We start from the raw sequence: 12,667 nt of genomic DNA, 5'->3' as shown, positions 1-12,667 counted from the left end.
TATATATATATATATATATATATATATATATATATATATATATATATATATATATAGTGTGTAATATATATATAGTGTGTATCTTAGATTGTAAGCTCTTCAGGGCAGGGATTTCCTTTCCTATTGTCTGATTTTTGCTGCACTTATTTTATTATTATAATTCCCTGTACTGTATTCTTTGTGAAGCTCTGAGTATACTTTTGGCGCTAAATATATATATTGTACATACTGTGCTATATGTATGCACACACAGCTGTCTCTCACACATACTATTACTCCTTGTTTTTCCATCCCTATACACCAATAGGGACCACTTAGTATCCACACACACTTTTAGTTGTGCTACAAACTCTCACATTTCCACACCCACCCACACCATTTATATCCACTCCCACTCCACACACACCTTGTGTAAAGCACTGTATTTACTGTGGGCTCTCCATTCATTTTTATTCACACTGATACACATACACTCTTTCTTCACTTGCTTTCACAGTAACCTTTTGACACCTCTAGCCATAAAACACATCCACACCGGGGGAAGGAACAGCACAGATAACATTCCAAGAGACACTGTTTTTAAGTATACCGTTTGCTTCATTCATTGTAACATCGCCGGAAGAAGAGATCAGTGTATCTCGAAAGCTCGCACAAATAAAAACATTTCGTTAGCCACAGAACGGTATCATCTATTTATTTTTTGATTATTGAAGCTCGGCTAACACGGTACTGATACCTCTAAATGTATGTGTGTATATATATATATATATATATATATATATATATATATATATATATATATATATATATATATAAATATATATATATATATATATATATAGTGATGCCCACACCACTTTGCAGTCTCTCTTAGTCCCAGATTAAGGCAGAATTTCTCTATACAAGGTTTATTTACATGGTTAAATTATACACTAACAGGCCCACCGTCCCTTTAAGTTAAAACAAATCATAAAATAAATGCCTACTCCTCTTGTGAGACTAACTATACATGCAGCTTCAGCCCAAAACAGGTACTATTATACAGTAGCTAAACATACACAGTCTCTGCACATAGCAATATAGTGTTTGTCTTAGCTCTTTCTGTTGGGGCTCCAGGTAATTCCCTCTGGGCCCTGTGAGAGCTCAGAAAATCCCTCCTCTGTAGTTCCAATGTTATGGACCAGACATTCCCACTTCAGCGCAGTCTCTATATGCCAACGGTGGAGGTTTTTTGTTGCCTTTTTCACCCACCATAACTTAAAATGTATGTGTATAATGTGTCACACACACATTTCTCAGATTAACACTTTGGGTAAACCTTCACTGCAATGCATTGCACAAGCAGGACATTTAGTGAGTGGTCATACTCACTCAAGTGCTTTATATTGCACATGTCTGTGTTTTCAGGAAGGGAAGACCCCTTCCCTGCTAGAGAAGCCAGGAAGACCCCTATTTATGCTCCCACGCCCCTTTCTGGCCCTCTTTCTAATTCAGGTCTGTTTTTAATTAGTTTATTTTCAGAGTACTGTAACTGCAAAATATCAAAATGCCAAGCGAAGTGTCGCTGGCCCAGATTACATAGAAAGGATCGCGTGATTGGCTATTTTAAAGATGGCGGCCTCTCTTTGGATTGCAACGTTAAACTACTATTGTGATGTACTGTGTAAATAATACTGATTGGGGCCCTACCAGTTATATATTTACTACCTAGAAATGGGAAAGTCTGATGTAAAAAGAGGAGGTGGTTTGTGATCTCTCTATTGCTGCTTGCTAAGGATTTCTATAGACCAAAGGCTTGTTAAACTACTGTATATTGTGAGATGTAAGTGCAGCGCTATGAAGTGTCTCCTACTCACATCGCAGAAGCCCAAGTAATATTTGTATCTCTAATGGCATTCAGTGTGAGAACAAAAGCCAGTGATTCAGGGATACTTCATTTTTTTTTTTGCTTCAGCACTCCTTAAATCTGCAAGTAATTTCACATTTTTGGCCACTGTAATATATGGCTGCTATTTCCTCCGGCGACATAAGCTATTGTACCCACTGTAAGGACTCTGTGTGTAATAGGTGTTGTAAGGTAGGACTAGAAACGGAGGTTCAGGCTGCTGAATATTTTGTTGCTTTCTCAAAATAAATACGTATTTAAATATCTGCACATGCGGACGTAGGGCATGACTTGGTGTTAACCAGAAACGGAGGCTGGATAATGTACTTTTATCCCACCAGTTTCCCCAATTTCCCCCATTTTCTACTAAGTCATAACCCCCTACTCATATGCTGTGAAGGGATTTTCAGTCCCAGTTATTTGGGGCCTTTTCGTAGTGTTTATTTCACTGTGTAAGTTGCTTCCCTTCTGTACCTTACTGATGGAGCCACCAGTGCTGCAGCAGGGATACTCCTATTACCTGGCCTGTTGGTGGCCCTTGAGGACTGGAGTTGGCCTCCCCTGGACTGGCCCTTGTGTTAACAGCAGAAATCCCTGGTGGGCCAATAAGCTCCTTACTGCCACATGTCCTGGAATGACTGAAATAATGTCAATTTTATTCTTGCGACTTTTGGCGTCACTGCATCTAGGTACTTTGATGCTGTGTGTGTGTCAGCTTCTAATTTTGGACATATACGTCCTCCCGATTTTCTCATTTATGCGGGATCTATCAACTCCCAGTACATATGCAGAGAACCTGGAGCTCATAAGCGAGAGAACCATTTTCTCTTTGCTGTTAGCAGCACAATCAGTGATCCGAAGTCATGTGACCACTGCAGGCGTGATCACGTGACTCCAGGAACAAAAACTCTGCATCCCTGCTGCCTGGGAACCCCCTCCACCCTGAAGGGTTGAGCAGGTTTAAATCAGTATGAACCTAATTGGCTTTAGTTCTTCCTTTGCATTCTGTTACCGGTCTTTCCAGCTCCCTGCTGCTGCGTCTGGGAACGCATGCGATGGCCAGATTGGTATATCAAGATTATTTTCTCCAACAAGCCTATCATCTGTCTGCAGGCCATATCCCTAAGACCTGGAAAACTGCCAGAGTTGTCCCAATCTTCAAAAGTGGGGACAAAAACACTGTCTCAAACTACAGGCCAATCTCACTTCTCCCAATGCTATCCAAAGTCATGGAAAAATGTGTCCACTCCCAATTAAGCGATTTCTATACCAAGACAATTTTCCCTAGCCAATTCCAGTCTGGGTTTCGTCCCAAACACTCCACCGTAACTACCCTGCTAAAAGTTTGCAATGAAATCCAGTGTGGAATGGAACGGGGACAACTCACTGGTGCAGTATTCCTAGATTTTGCAAAGGCTTTTGACACAGTTGATCATGCTATCCTGCTTAACAAACTCCAGAGCTCTGGAATAGGGAAGCATGCTTTAAACTGGTTTCAGTCCTACCTATCAGGAAGATCCCAACATGTGTCCATCTCAGGCTCTAACTCCAACCCCCTGGATATCACCTGTGGTGTCCCGCAAGGCTCTGTTCTGGGGCCCCTACTCTTCTCAGTGTTCATTAATGATCTTCCCACAGCTTGTAAGGAAGCCTCAATACACATGTATGCAGACGACACAATCCTATATGCACACAGCCATAGCCTCTCTGACCTTCAACACATACTTCAGTCTGACTTTTTGAGACTCGAAAACTGGATTTCCCAAAACAAACTGTTTTTAAACACTGACAAGACTGTAACAATGGTATTTGGGACCAAGACTAAATTTTTAAAGCTTCCAGTGACTGAGCTCCTGATTAGAACCAACGCTAACACCACCCTAACCCCTGTCACTAGTTTTAAATACCTGGGCTTATGGTTTGACTCCCACTTAACATTCGGGATGCACATTGATACCCTGACAACCAAGACCTATGCCAAACTAGGGGCACTTTACAGGAACAAATCCTCCCTAAGTCTCCTGGTCAGAAAGCGTATCGCACAGCAGATGCTAATGCCAATTATTGACTATGGAGACATAGTATATGGCACGGCACCTCAAACCCACCTTAGCAAACTTGACACCCTCTACAATTCAATTTGTCGTTTTGTTCTCCAATGCAACTACAACACACATCACTGCGAAATGCTCAAAGAACTAGATTGGTCATTACTAGAGTCGAGGCGCAAAGTTCACCTTTCCTGTCTTACCTTTAAATTCTTCATGGGCAAGCTACCCAGCTATCTGAACAAGCTTCTCACCCCTACCACTTGCAGCACTTATCACCTGAGATCAGACTCCAAAAGACTGTTCATGGTCCCAAGGCTCAACAAAGTATCCGGACGTTCCTCCTTCTCTTACCGTGCACCCCAAAACTGGAACAACCTACCAGAGACTCTCACATCCACCACCAGTTTAAATTCTTTCAAATCTAAGGCTATCTCACATTTTAATCTGGTCTGTAACTGTTTCATACGCCCATAATATATATATTTTCTTTAACTGTGCAGCAATGTCTTGTATATAATGTATACCCTGTTCATTTATGTAACTGTATTTGTAACCATGTATTATTTGTTTTACTCTGTGCCCAGGACATACTTGAAAACGAGAGGTAACTCTCAATGTATTACTTCCTGGTAAAATATTTTATAAATAAATAAATAAATCTGTCAAAAGGAGGGATCCCCGATTCTGGGGAATATATTATGACTTGAATCTGAAATTATTCTTACAGTACACAGCGGCCAGGTCAGAAACAAGGCACAATATGAATGCTGGTTACATTGTACAATTACAAAGTCGGCTTTTAAAAAAAAAAAATTATTACAAATTGTCATTCCATATTCATCTTAAACACACATTTTGTTGGGAAATCCTTAATGGGGCAATCTTTCCTAGGACCAAAGTGTATTAATGGCAGTGAAATGGATAAAGGGTTAGAGCGGCCATCTCCTGTCCTCAAGGGCCACCAACAGGTCAGATTGTAAGTATATCCCTGGGAATCTGGGATTCACAATAAATACTGTATATAGCTCCTTTTTGTCCAGGGTCACCCAATAGCAAGCCGTGCTATGTCCCGATGTCGTCGTGGCTTTCTTTAGGCCACCTGTTTGAACGTTTTTATTGCCAATATAGTCAATCTCTGGAACCATGGGATTCCCCAACATGGAAACTAGATTCAGTTCCAGTTCAGATTATGGCAAAAATAAATAAATAGATGTATGTACAGTACATACATATTCCCATGTGTATTTATTTATATCAAACTTGGATTTGTGTCGTAACTTGATATTACATTGCTCTGTATTGCACTCCCCCTGGCTCTGAATGTGTTAAAATGGCTCAAACATGTTGAAACACAATAAATGTTGGCCTACCCTTTAACCCAATAAATACTCCTGAGCTTTACAGCCTCTATTTTGAAGACATTTCACACATCTGGATCCTATTACTCAGTTGACCGAAAAACTGGGTTATTTTGAGCTGCTGACTGTACAGATTGAACGAGAGGGGTGAAAAATAGCATTGTATTTTTAGTCCATCCGAAACAGGGCTGTAATTCTGAATGTGCACATTTCAGACCGCGAGCTCCAGAAACGGACAGTCGTTCTTTGAAAGCAGCTGTCGAGAGCAGAACGATTTGGAGAAAGCATGAATTGCAAATGCAGAAACCGTTGGTGCAAAATAAAGGACTTGTTGCAGAGTTGTGAAGATTTTACCAGGCCACGGGAACAGTTGGATGGGATTTTCTTAATGTCTTTTTGTTGTTGTTGACCATTTGAATATTCCTCATCAATGGTTTCGACAACCATACCTCGTTTCGCTGATTACACTATTTATAACCGGCGTTCAAGTATGCATCAGATTTTGTTTTGAAAGAAGTCTTGCCTTTTCCTTTACAACCTTTTTGTCGGGCACTTGCACCCGGGAGCGTTATTAGAAAGCATGAGATACCGCACACCTGGTTCTGCACAGTATTGAGAGACCGTGGAGGTTCTTCCCAAGCAGGTGAGCAGATACCAACCCATCCCACTTTTGATGGTCTGGAACCTACACTTTCTTATGGATTCCCATAAAACTTAATGTCCCACGTTACTGGAGGTGCCTGGTAAAACTATGACAATGTTTCCTAGTTTGATGGCTTTTTTTAACACCTTTGCAGCCAGAGAAGACACCAACACACCATGATGCAGGGCAGGTCAGAGCGGAACTATTCGTTCCCTTTGATCTTACAGTGGGAGGAACTTGACATTTAACCATTTGATTGTTCAGAGTGTTTTTACCTCTGGGGGGTGAAGAAACGTTTGAGTTCTGGTTCCTAGCAATATTCAAGTTGCAACAACGATAATATTTTTAATATAAAACTAGACATATCGTATATATGTTTTTTGTCTGCAAATTATAATATTAACCATATTTTGATGCCTATTGCAGAGATTTGAGTCCAAAAGCATTACGTTTTCTTTGTAAATCTGGTCAAGTGAATATGAACATGTATAAATCCTTGTGCAATGTACAGATAATTGTGTGGGCCACCCTTAATGCTGCCAATACACCCTTAATGCTGCCAATACACCCTTAATGCTACCAATACACCCTTAATGCTGCCAATACATCTAAGCATATTATTTGTAAATAGGCACTTCAGCAGTATGGAAGTACTGGAAACCGTAACACACACTTCCATGGTTAAAAAAAGAAGCCTGCCTTCCTGGATTCAGCATGGCATAAGGAGAGACAAGTACATCATGAAGAAGTTGGGGAAAATGTAGAAACTTTGTGGATTGAAATGTATAGTGAAGGCAAAAGTACTATAACAATGTTGATAGGGATGTACTACATAGCACCAAATATTTGTGAGACCGGGAAGCCAAACTTCTTTTGCAAACGGAAAAGGCAGCAAAACTGGGTCATGTTTTAATTCGGGGTGATTTTAATGACCTGGAAATGAAAGGCCTTAGTAACTAAGCAATGCTGCTCCGATGCCTTCCAACACAGCTTAGGAAGTTTGGCCTTTTACAACTCGTTCACATTAATGTGCTAGAAGCTGTCTTATGGAGTAACTCCACTTGGTAGATATGACCTTTTATGGCCCATTGACGTAAATGGGACTGCCAGCTGCCTTTATGGAGTAGCACACCTTAGTAAATCTGGCCCTAAATAGAGTAATTTGATTAGCAGTATATCTGTAGGAAGCAGGTTCTTGGTGTGTGAAAATAAAATGACACAATTCAAATGATTGAGGTACCAACTAATAAGTGGGCAATATCAGACCTAATATTAACAAACTATATAGAAGTAGTAATTAGTATTCAAGTAAGGGAACATAGTTACATAGTAGATAAGGTTGAAAAAAGACGTACTGTACGTCCATCAAGTTCAACCTATGCTGAATTTAAACAATAGATACTTGATCCTATATCTATACTTACTGATCCAGAGGAAGGCAAACAAAAAACCCATTAAGGGGAAAAATAAATTTCTTCCTGACTCTAAAGAATTGGCAATCGGATTAATCCCTGGATCAACATTCTTCTCATGTTTACTTATTTGGTATATCCCTGTATACCTTTCCTATCTAAAAAGATGTCCAACCTTTTTTTTTTAACAAATCTATTCTATCTGCCATCACAGTCTCCATGGCTAATGAATTCCACATTGTAACTGCCATTACTGTAAAGAACCCTTTCCTTTGTTGCTGGTGAAATCTCCTTTTCTCCAACCTTAAGGGATGTCCCCAAGTCCTTTGTACTGCCCGTGGGATGAATAGTTCTTTTGAAAGCTCCTTGTATTGTCCCCGAATATATTTGTATATAGTTATCATATCCCCTCTTAGACGCCTCTTTTCTAATGTAAATAAATCTAATTTAGCTAGCCTCTCCTCATAAGTTAGATTGTCCATCCCCTTTATTAATTTGGTGGCTCTTCTCTGCACTCTCTCTAGTTCCATAATGTCTTTTCTTAGGATTGGTGCCTAAAATTGTACTCCATATTCAAGGTGTGGTCTTACTAATGCTTTGTAAAGGGGCATAATTATGTTTACTTCCTTTCCATCCATTGCCCGTTTTAATGCAAGATAAGATTTTTTTTTGCATCCGGCCGACAACGGGAAGACGGGGAAATAAAGATTTCGCGCCGCTACCGGTGCTGAAATGTATGTATGTATGTATGTGTGTGTGTATGTATGTATGTATGTGTGTGTGTATGTATGTATGTATGTATGTATGTATGTATGTATGTGTCTGCACAATGTCAATAAATATTTTTTTTTTACGAAAGTGTTATTTTTTTAAATAAATTATAAATTACACACACACACACATAAACACATACACATAAACACACAGTACCTTCACACAGCTCACAGCTCAGCATACGCACGAAAAGCATGCGACACGCGCGCGGCCGCACTCAGTATAGAACGGCCCTTAGCCAGCCAAGGTTCTTCAGCGCTAAGTGTATTCTCAGTGCAGAGTTTTGCCAGAGGCAAACAACGGGTTAACTCCTACAGTAGAGAATGTTTGGATACAAAACTGCATATCGTGTGTCCATTATGATTAGTTCAGGTGGTACTGAGATAGGATGGTAATATCTGGTAACGTGGTCAGATTAATACTGAGAACATAATCAAAGACAGACATGTCAGGTGTGTATTTAAAACCTGCGAGCGCAGTTGTATCTCTCACTGTGCTCCGTGGCCCTACTATGTGTCCAATTCCCCCCACACCAGAGGCTAGGCTGCGTATTTGAGTAGCGCTGTGATGGTCTGCTATTTAGTACCTGAGTAATAGAATTAAGGCACATACCTGGTACATTAGTTAGCAGTGAGCTGGAAGCAACAGATTAGAGCCGGATATTTAATATCAGACCGTGCTAAAAGCGCGGTTGGAAGCAGGCCGCTTGGTGTGTGTTTAAGCCTGGAGGCGCGGTTCCGTGTCCGCATCAACTTATAGCCTCATACGGGTGAAGAGAGTTACAAATGTATCTCTTCTATCCGGTGTGTTACAAATCAGCCCTTCCACATTGTGACGTCATAACGCCCCACCACCTGACGCACGTTTCTCGTGTCTATGCTTTTTCACGGTGGATTTGCCCAATCACCTTTTGGTGATTTAGTGCTCTGGGCTGTATTATTGACACCAGAGTTTTTTTAGATAAATGTACCAACTCTATCAGTGATTACCTATACCGTAGGTTTATCTAGATATACATTACCAGATCTACATACTCTACCATCTAGAGGATTACTCTTAGTAGATTTCATGGCAGATAATTGCATTGCAGACGTATACTCTATATTAATATAATCTATATTCTATATTTTTGTCACATTGGATGTTGCTCTGGACTTCTTTGTTTCTTGTTTTATACAATTAGCCATGCCCAGTAGCACGCCTTTTGACACTTGAATACATATATATATATATATATATATATATATATATATATATATATATTTATATTTTGTGGTAATTTGGGGGGGGGGGTGTGTTCTGAGAGCTTGCTGGGTATCTGTGTGTTTCTCTATATTAGGTTCAGCAATTTACTATACTGCCACTTGGATTTTATTACATGTGTTTTTATGACTAGTTTGTTGCTTACTAAGATTGGCCATGGATTTATTACTACCAATCTCATACCAATAACCATTTTTATTATTACCATTAACAGGTTTTATTACATTGAAATAACTACACTGTGAGTGCTTTCTAGAGGGATCTTTCTTTCTTTTCTAATAACACTTTAATGCGCTGTAAGGTGTCGGCGGCGCCAAGAAGGTGTCTTTATCTAATAGCTCTGCTTAGTAAACATGGGCCAACATAACCGTGTCTGTGCATGGAGTATTCTGCTTTAACTGCTCTCCTCTTCCTGTCCGTCCCGAGCAGACCTTCCCAGGCACGTCGCGGCTGCCAGGACTTCTGCTCATTATTTCATTTTTTTATTACCAAATGATCTGTTCACCCTGGGGCTGTGTGTGTTGCAATATCGTTGACTCAACATTTCGTGGCTCTTACCAGACCGAAGCAGCAGGTTAGATATAGCACACACCACATCTGCAGTGGATACAGTATTAAAAAAATAAATATATATATCTGGCGTGTCCCCTTTTAACCCTTTCACTGCCAGAGGTGCCTGCGTCTAATATCAATGAAAAGCAGGTCTCCTTAGTCCCCAGAACATTTTGAGACATGATTTGCTACCCTTTAGCTAAAGATCCCTGTGTACAGGGTATCTTTTTCTGTTTTACCTGACTTTCTCTGTCATCCTAATCATGTAATTGTAACCCCTTTATTGGCAGAGGGCCCTGCAGGGGCTAACACAAAGGGCCAGGATTGTTTGTGGTTATGAGTCAGACTTTGGCTATTGTAACGTAAACATTAAGACAATCAGAGAGAATTTCTCTGCAGGCATCTTTCTGTCATTATGTTTAACGTTCCTGTAAATCACATTTAAGAGCCACTTATTGTGGTTACAGATGTTCATAAGGGATTAACCGCTAACGAGGAAGCAGGAGTTCACCCCGCTACGGGTGAAACATACGCAGCGCGCTACGGGACCTGTCATCCATCTCATCAAGGGTGTCATATTCGGGGTGTCTATACTTTCAGCCTAAGGCTTTGCCTACAGTGCCGCCGATGGCGATACGATGGGTGACGTCACCCGTCGCCACCGGCGAAAGTTATCTTTCGCCGGTCGGCCGCATCGCGGGATTCCCGCAATTTGATTTGTTCAAGGGCCGTCACGTGACACGACGGCCCTTGAAAAATCAAATTTTGCCGTCGCTTGTCGCCGTCGCTTGTCGCCGTCGCGTGCACTATAAGCGCACGCGGCGGCAGCAATGCGTTTGTTTTCGGGCGAATTCGCCGTCGACGGCACTAAAAGCACGGCCTAAGAGCGCGACTCTGAGCACGACAAATACAGCAGAATAAGCGACATTACCCCCATTACATGCATAGACCAAACTGAGGGAGAATGCACCAATAAATAGGTGATTGAGGGGAAAAAAGCATACAAATAGTCAATGGGGAAAAAATGGTATCTTCTCATTTTTAGACCAAAGAAAAACTCAAGTTTCAAGTTGAAACCGTTTTAGTTCTCCAACTACCCTTTTAGGTTTCTTACTAAACAGGCATACATATGCACAATTATTGTACAAGTAAGGGTATAAACACACACAATATGCCTTATTCTATACAGTGCCCACAGCCCCAATAAAGTTCCATCAAAGAAGCAATGTTAACCAGTGCACACTGCTTCCAGGAAATTCTCCATGTCTTTCATTTGTATGGGTTTCCATGAACTTGACTTCAATGGGGCTTTCACACTTTGTGGAAACCCAAACGAATGTAACACATGGAGTTTGCTGGAAGCAGTTTGCACTGGCTAGAACAGGCTGCTTCTCTAATGGGACGTTCCGTGGGGTGCCACCGCACTTTACAGAAGGCCCAGTGTCACTAGTGAGATATAGTCCACTATCGTCATAGCCACGTTACAACGTAATGACATAACGACCAGAAGATTCTGAAATATCGCCATGTTTCACCCAGACTACCATGTACAAGAGGGATATATGTTCTTAGAAGGCCTCATTGACTTAAACTGAATGGTTATCTTGCTAAACCACTGAGTCTCTTCTAGGTCTGAGGCCTTAATGTGCTGGTTCCAAGGTGTTTCCACTTGTGTATTGGGTTCTGTTTTTTAAACGTAAAATAAATAATAATAATTCACACCCCTTAACCATACTCTGTAACTTAGTTATGACTTTGACATATCTGTCCTTGCTGTGATCTGCTTAGAACCCAGGTATCTGTCATGTGTTTGCATGCTGAGTAAGTGACCCGAGAGTTTGATGCTCAGATGCATTCTACACAGGGACCATGTAACGGGGACAAAAACCTTCATTGTTACATTACGGTCTGATAATATCTGCAGAGGAAATACTGAGCAGATATTCCAGGCAGATCACATGCTCCCGTATGGAGTTATAAAGTATGGGTCAGTCACATTATTGTTTATTTCTTACTATTCATTATTTTATTTTTTTGTGCTTCATTGCCGGCATAATTCATACTTTTTGTTTCTTCTGTCTTATGTTTGTTTCTGTAGTTGCATCTAGACTTTCCCAGCCATCCTCCCCTCAGTCAGGCTGTCCATCTCCCTCCATCCCTGCGGGTAAAGTCATCTCTCCATCCCAGAAGCACAGCAAGAAGGCCCTCAAACAGGTAACTTAGTCAGGAAGCACTCATCCTTCATGTACATGCTGGGGGGGGGGGGGGTCATATTGCCTAAGCAGCTGACGTGCTATTGCAGGGGGAGGCCAACTCCATTTCTCAAGGGCCACCAACAGGCCAGGTATTAGGGATATCCCTGCTTCAGCACAGGTGGTTCGATCAGTGGCTCAGTCAATGACTAGAGCAGGGATATCCCTACCTGGCCTGTTGGTGGCACTGAAGGACTGCAGTTGGCCACCACTGTACTATTGCATTGTGGGTGCCCCAGCTCCGGCCTGGAGGCCTGCCAACAGGCTTTCTATGTTTCTATCATGAACGCGTACTTAAGTAATTATCCTAGCTGTAATTATCATGGAGACAGCTTGATTAGGTAAGTATTGCCCTGAAAGCTTGGCGTAGTGGTAGCCCTGAATGAATGAACCTGAACAGCTCCTGTTGTAGGTCACTGTAAATCGATACCTTTTTTCCTCTCTGATCAGCCGAACGCACAATAAATACAATGAAAG

At 41.2% G+C, this 12,667-nt stretch overlaps 1 protein-coding gene across 4 annotated transcripts in view; it reads left to right on the top strand.

Annotated features, from left to right (window-relative positions):
- The window catches only part of ASXL2 (ASXL transcriptional regulator 2), a 184,114-nt gene that overhangs the window by 115,861 nt on the left and 55,586 nt on the right, over nucleotides 1-12,667 (top strand). For 3 of the 4 annotated variants that reach the window (XM_075595337.1, XM_075595336.1, XM_075595338.1), the window contains one exon: nucleotides 12,037-12,152. In XM_075595337.1, the coding sequence (XP_075451452.1) occupies nucleotides 12,037-12,152 (116 nt within the window). Of the gene's footprint in view, nucleotides 1-5,774; nucleotides 5,938-12,036; nucleotides 12,153-12,667 lie in introns of those variants that run through there. The other variant, XM_075595339.1, reaches the window with a different exon arrangement.

This window comes from Ascaphus truei, chromosome 4, assembly GCF_040206685.1.
Source record: "Ascaphus truei isolate aAscTru1 chromosome 4, aAscTru1.hap1, whole genome shotgun sequence".
NCBI classification, from domain to species: domain Eukaryota; kingdom Metazoa; phylum Chordata; class Amphibia; order Anura; family Ascaphidae; genus Ascaphus; species Ascaphus truei.
The sequence above is the reverse complement of the archived record's forward strand: the minus strand, read 5'-3'. Positions and strand labels throughout refer to the sequence as shown.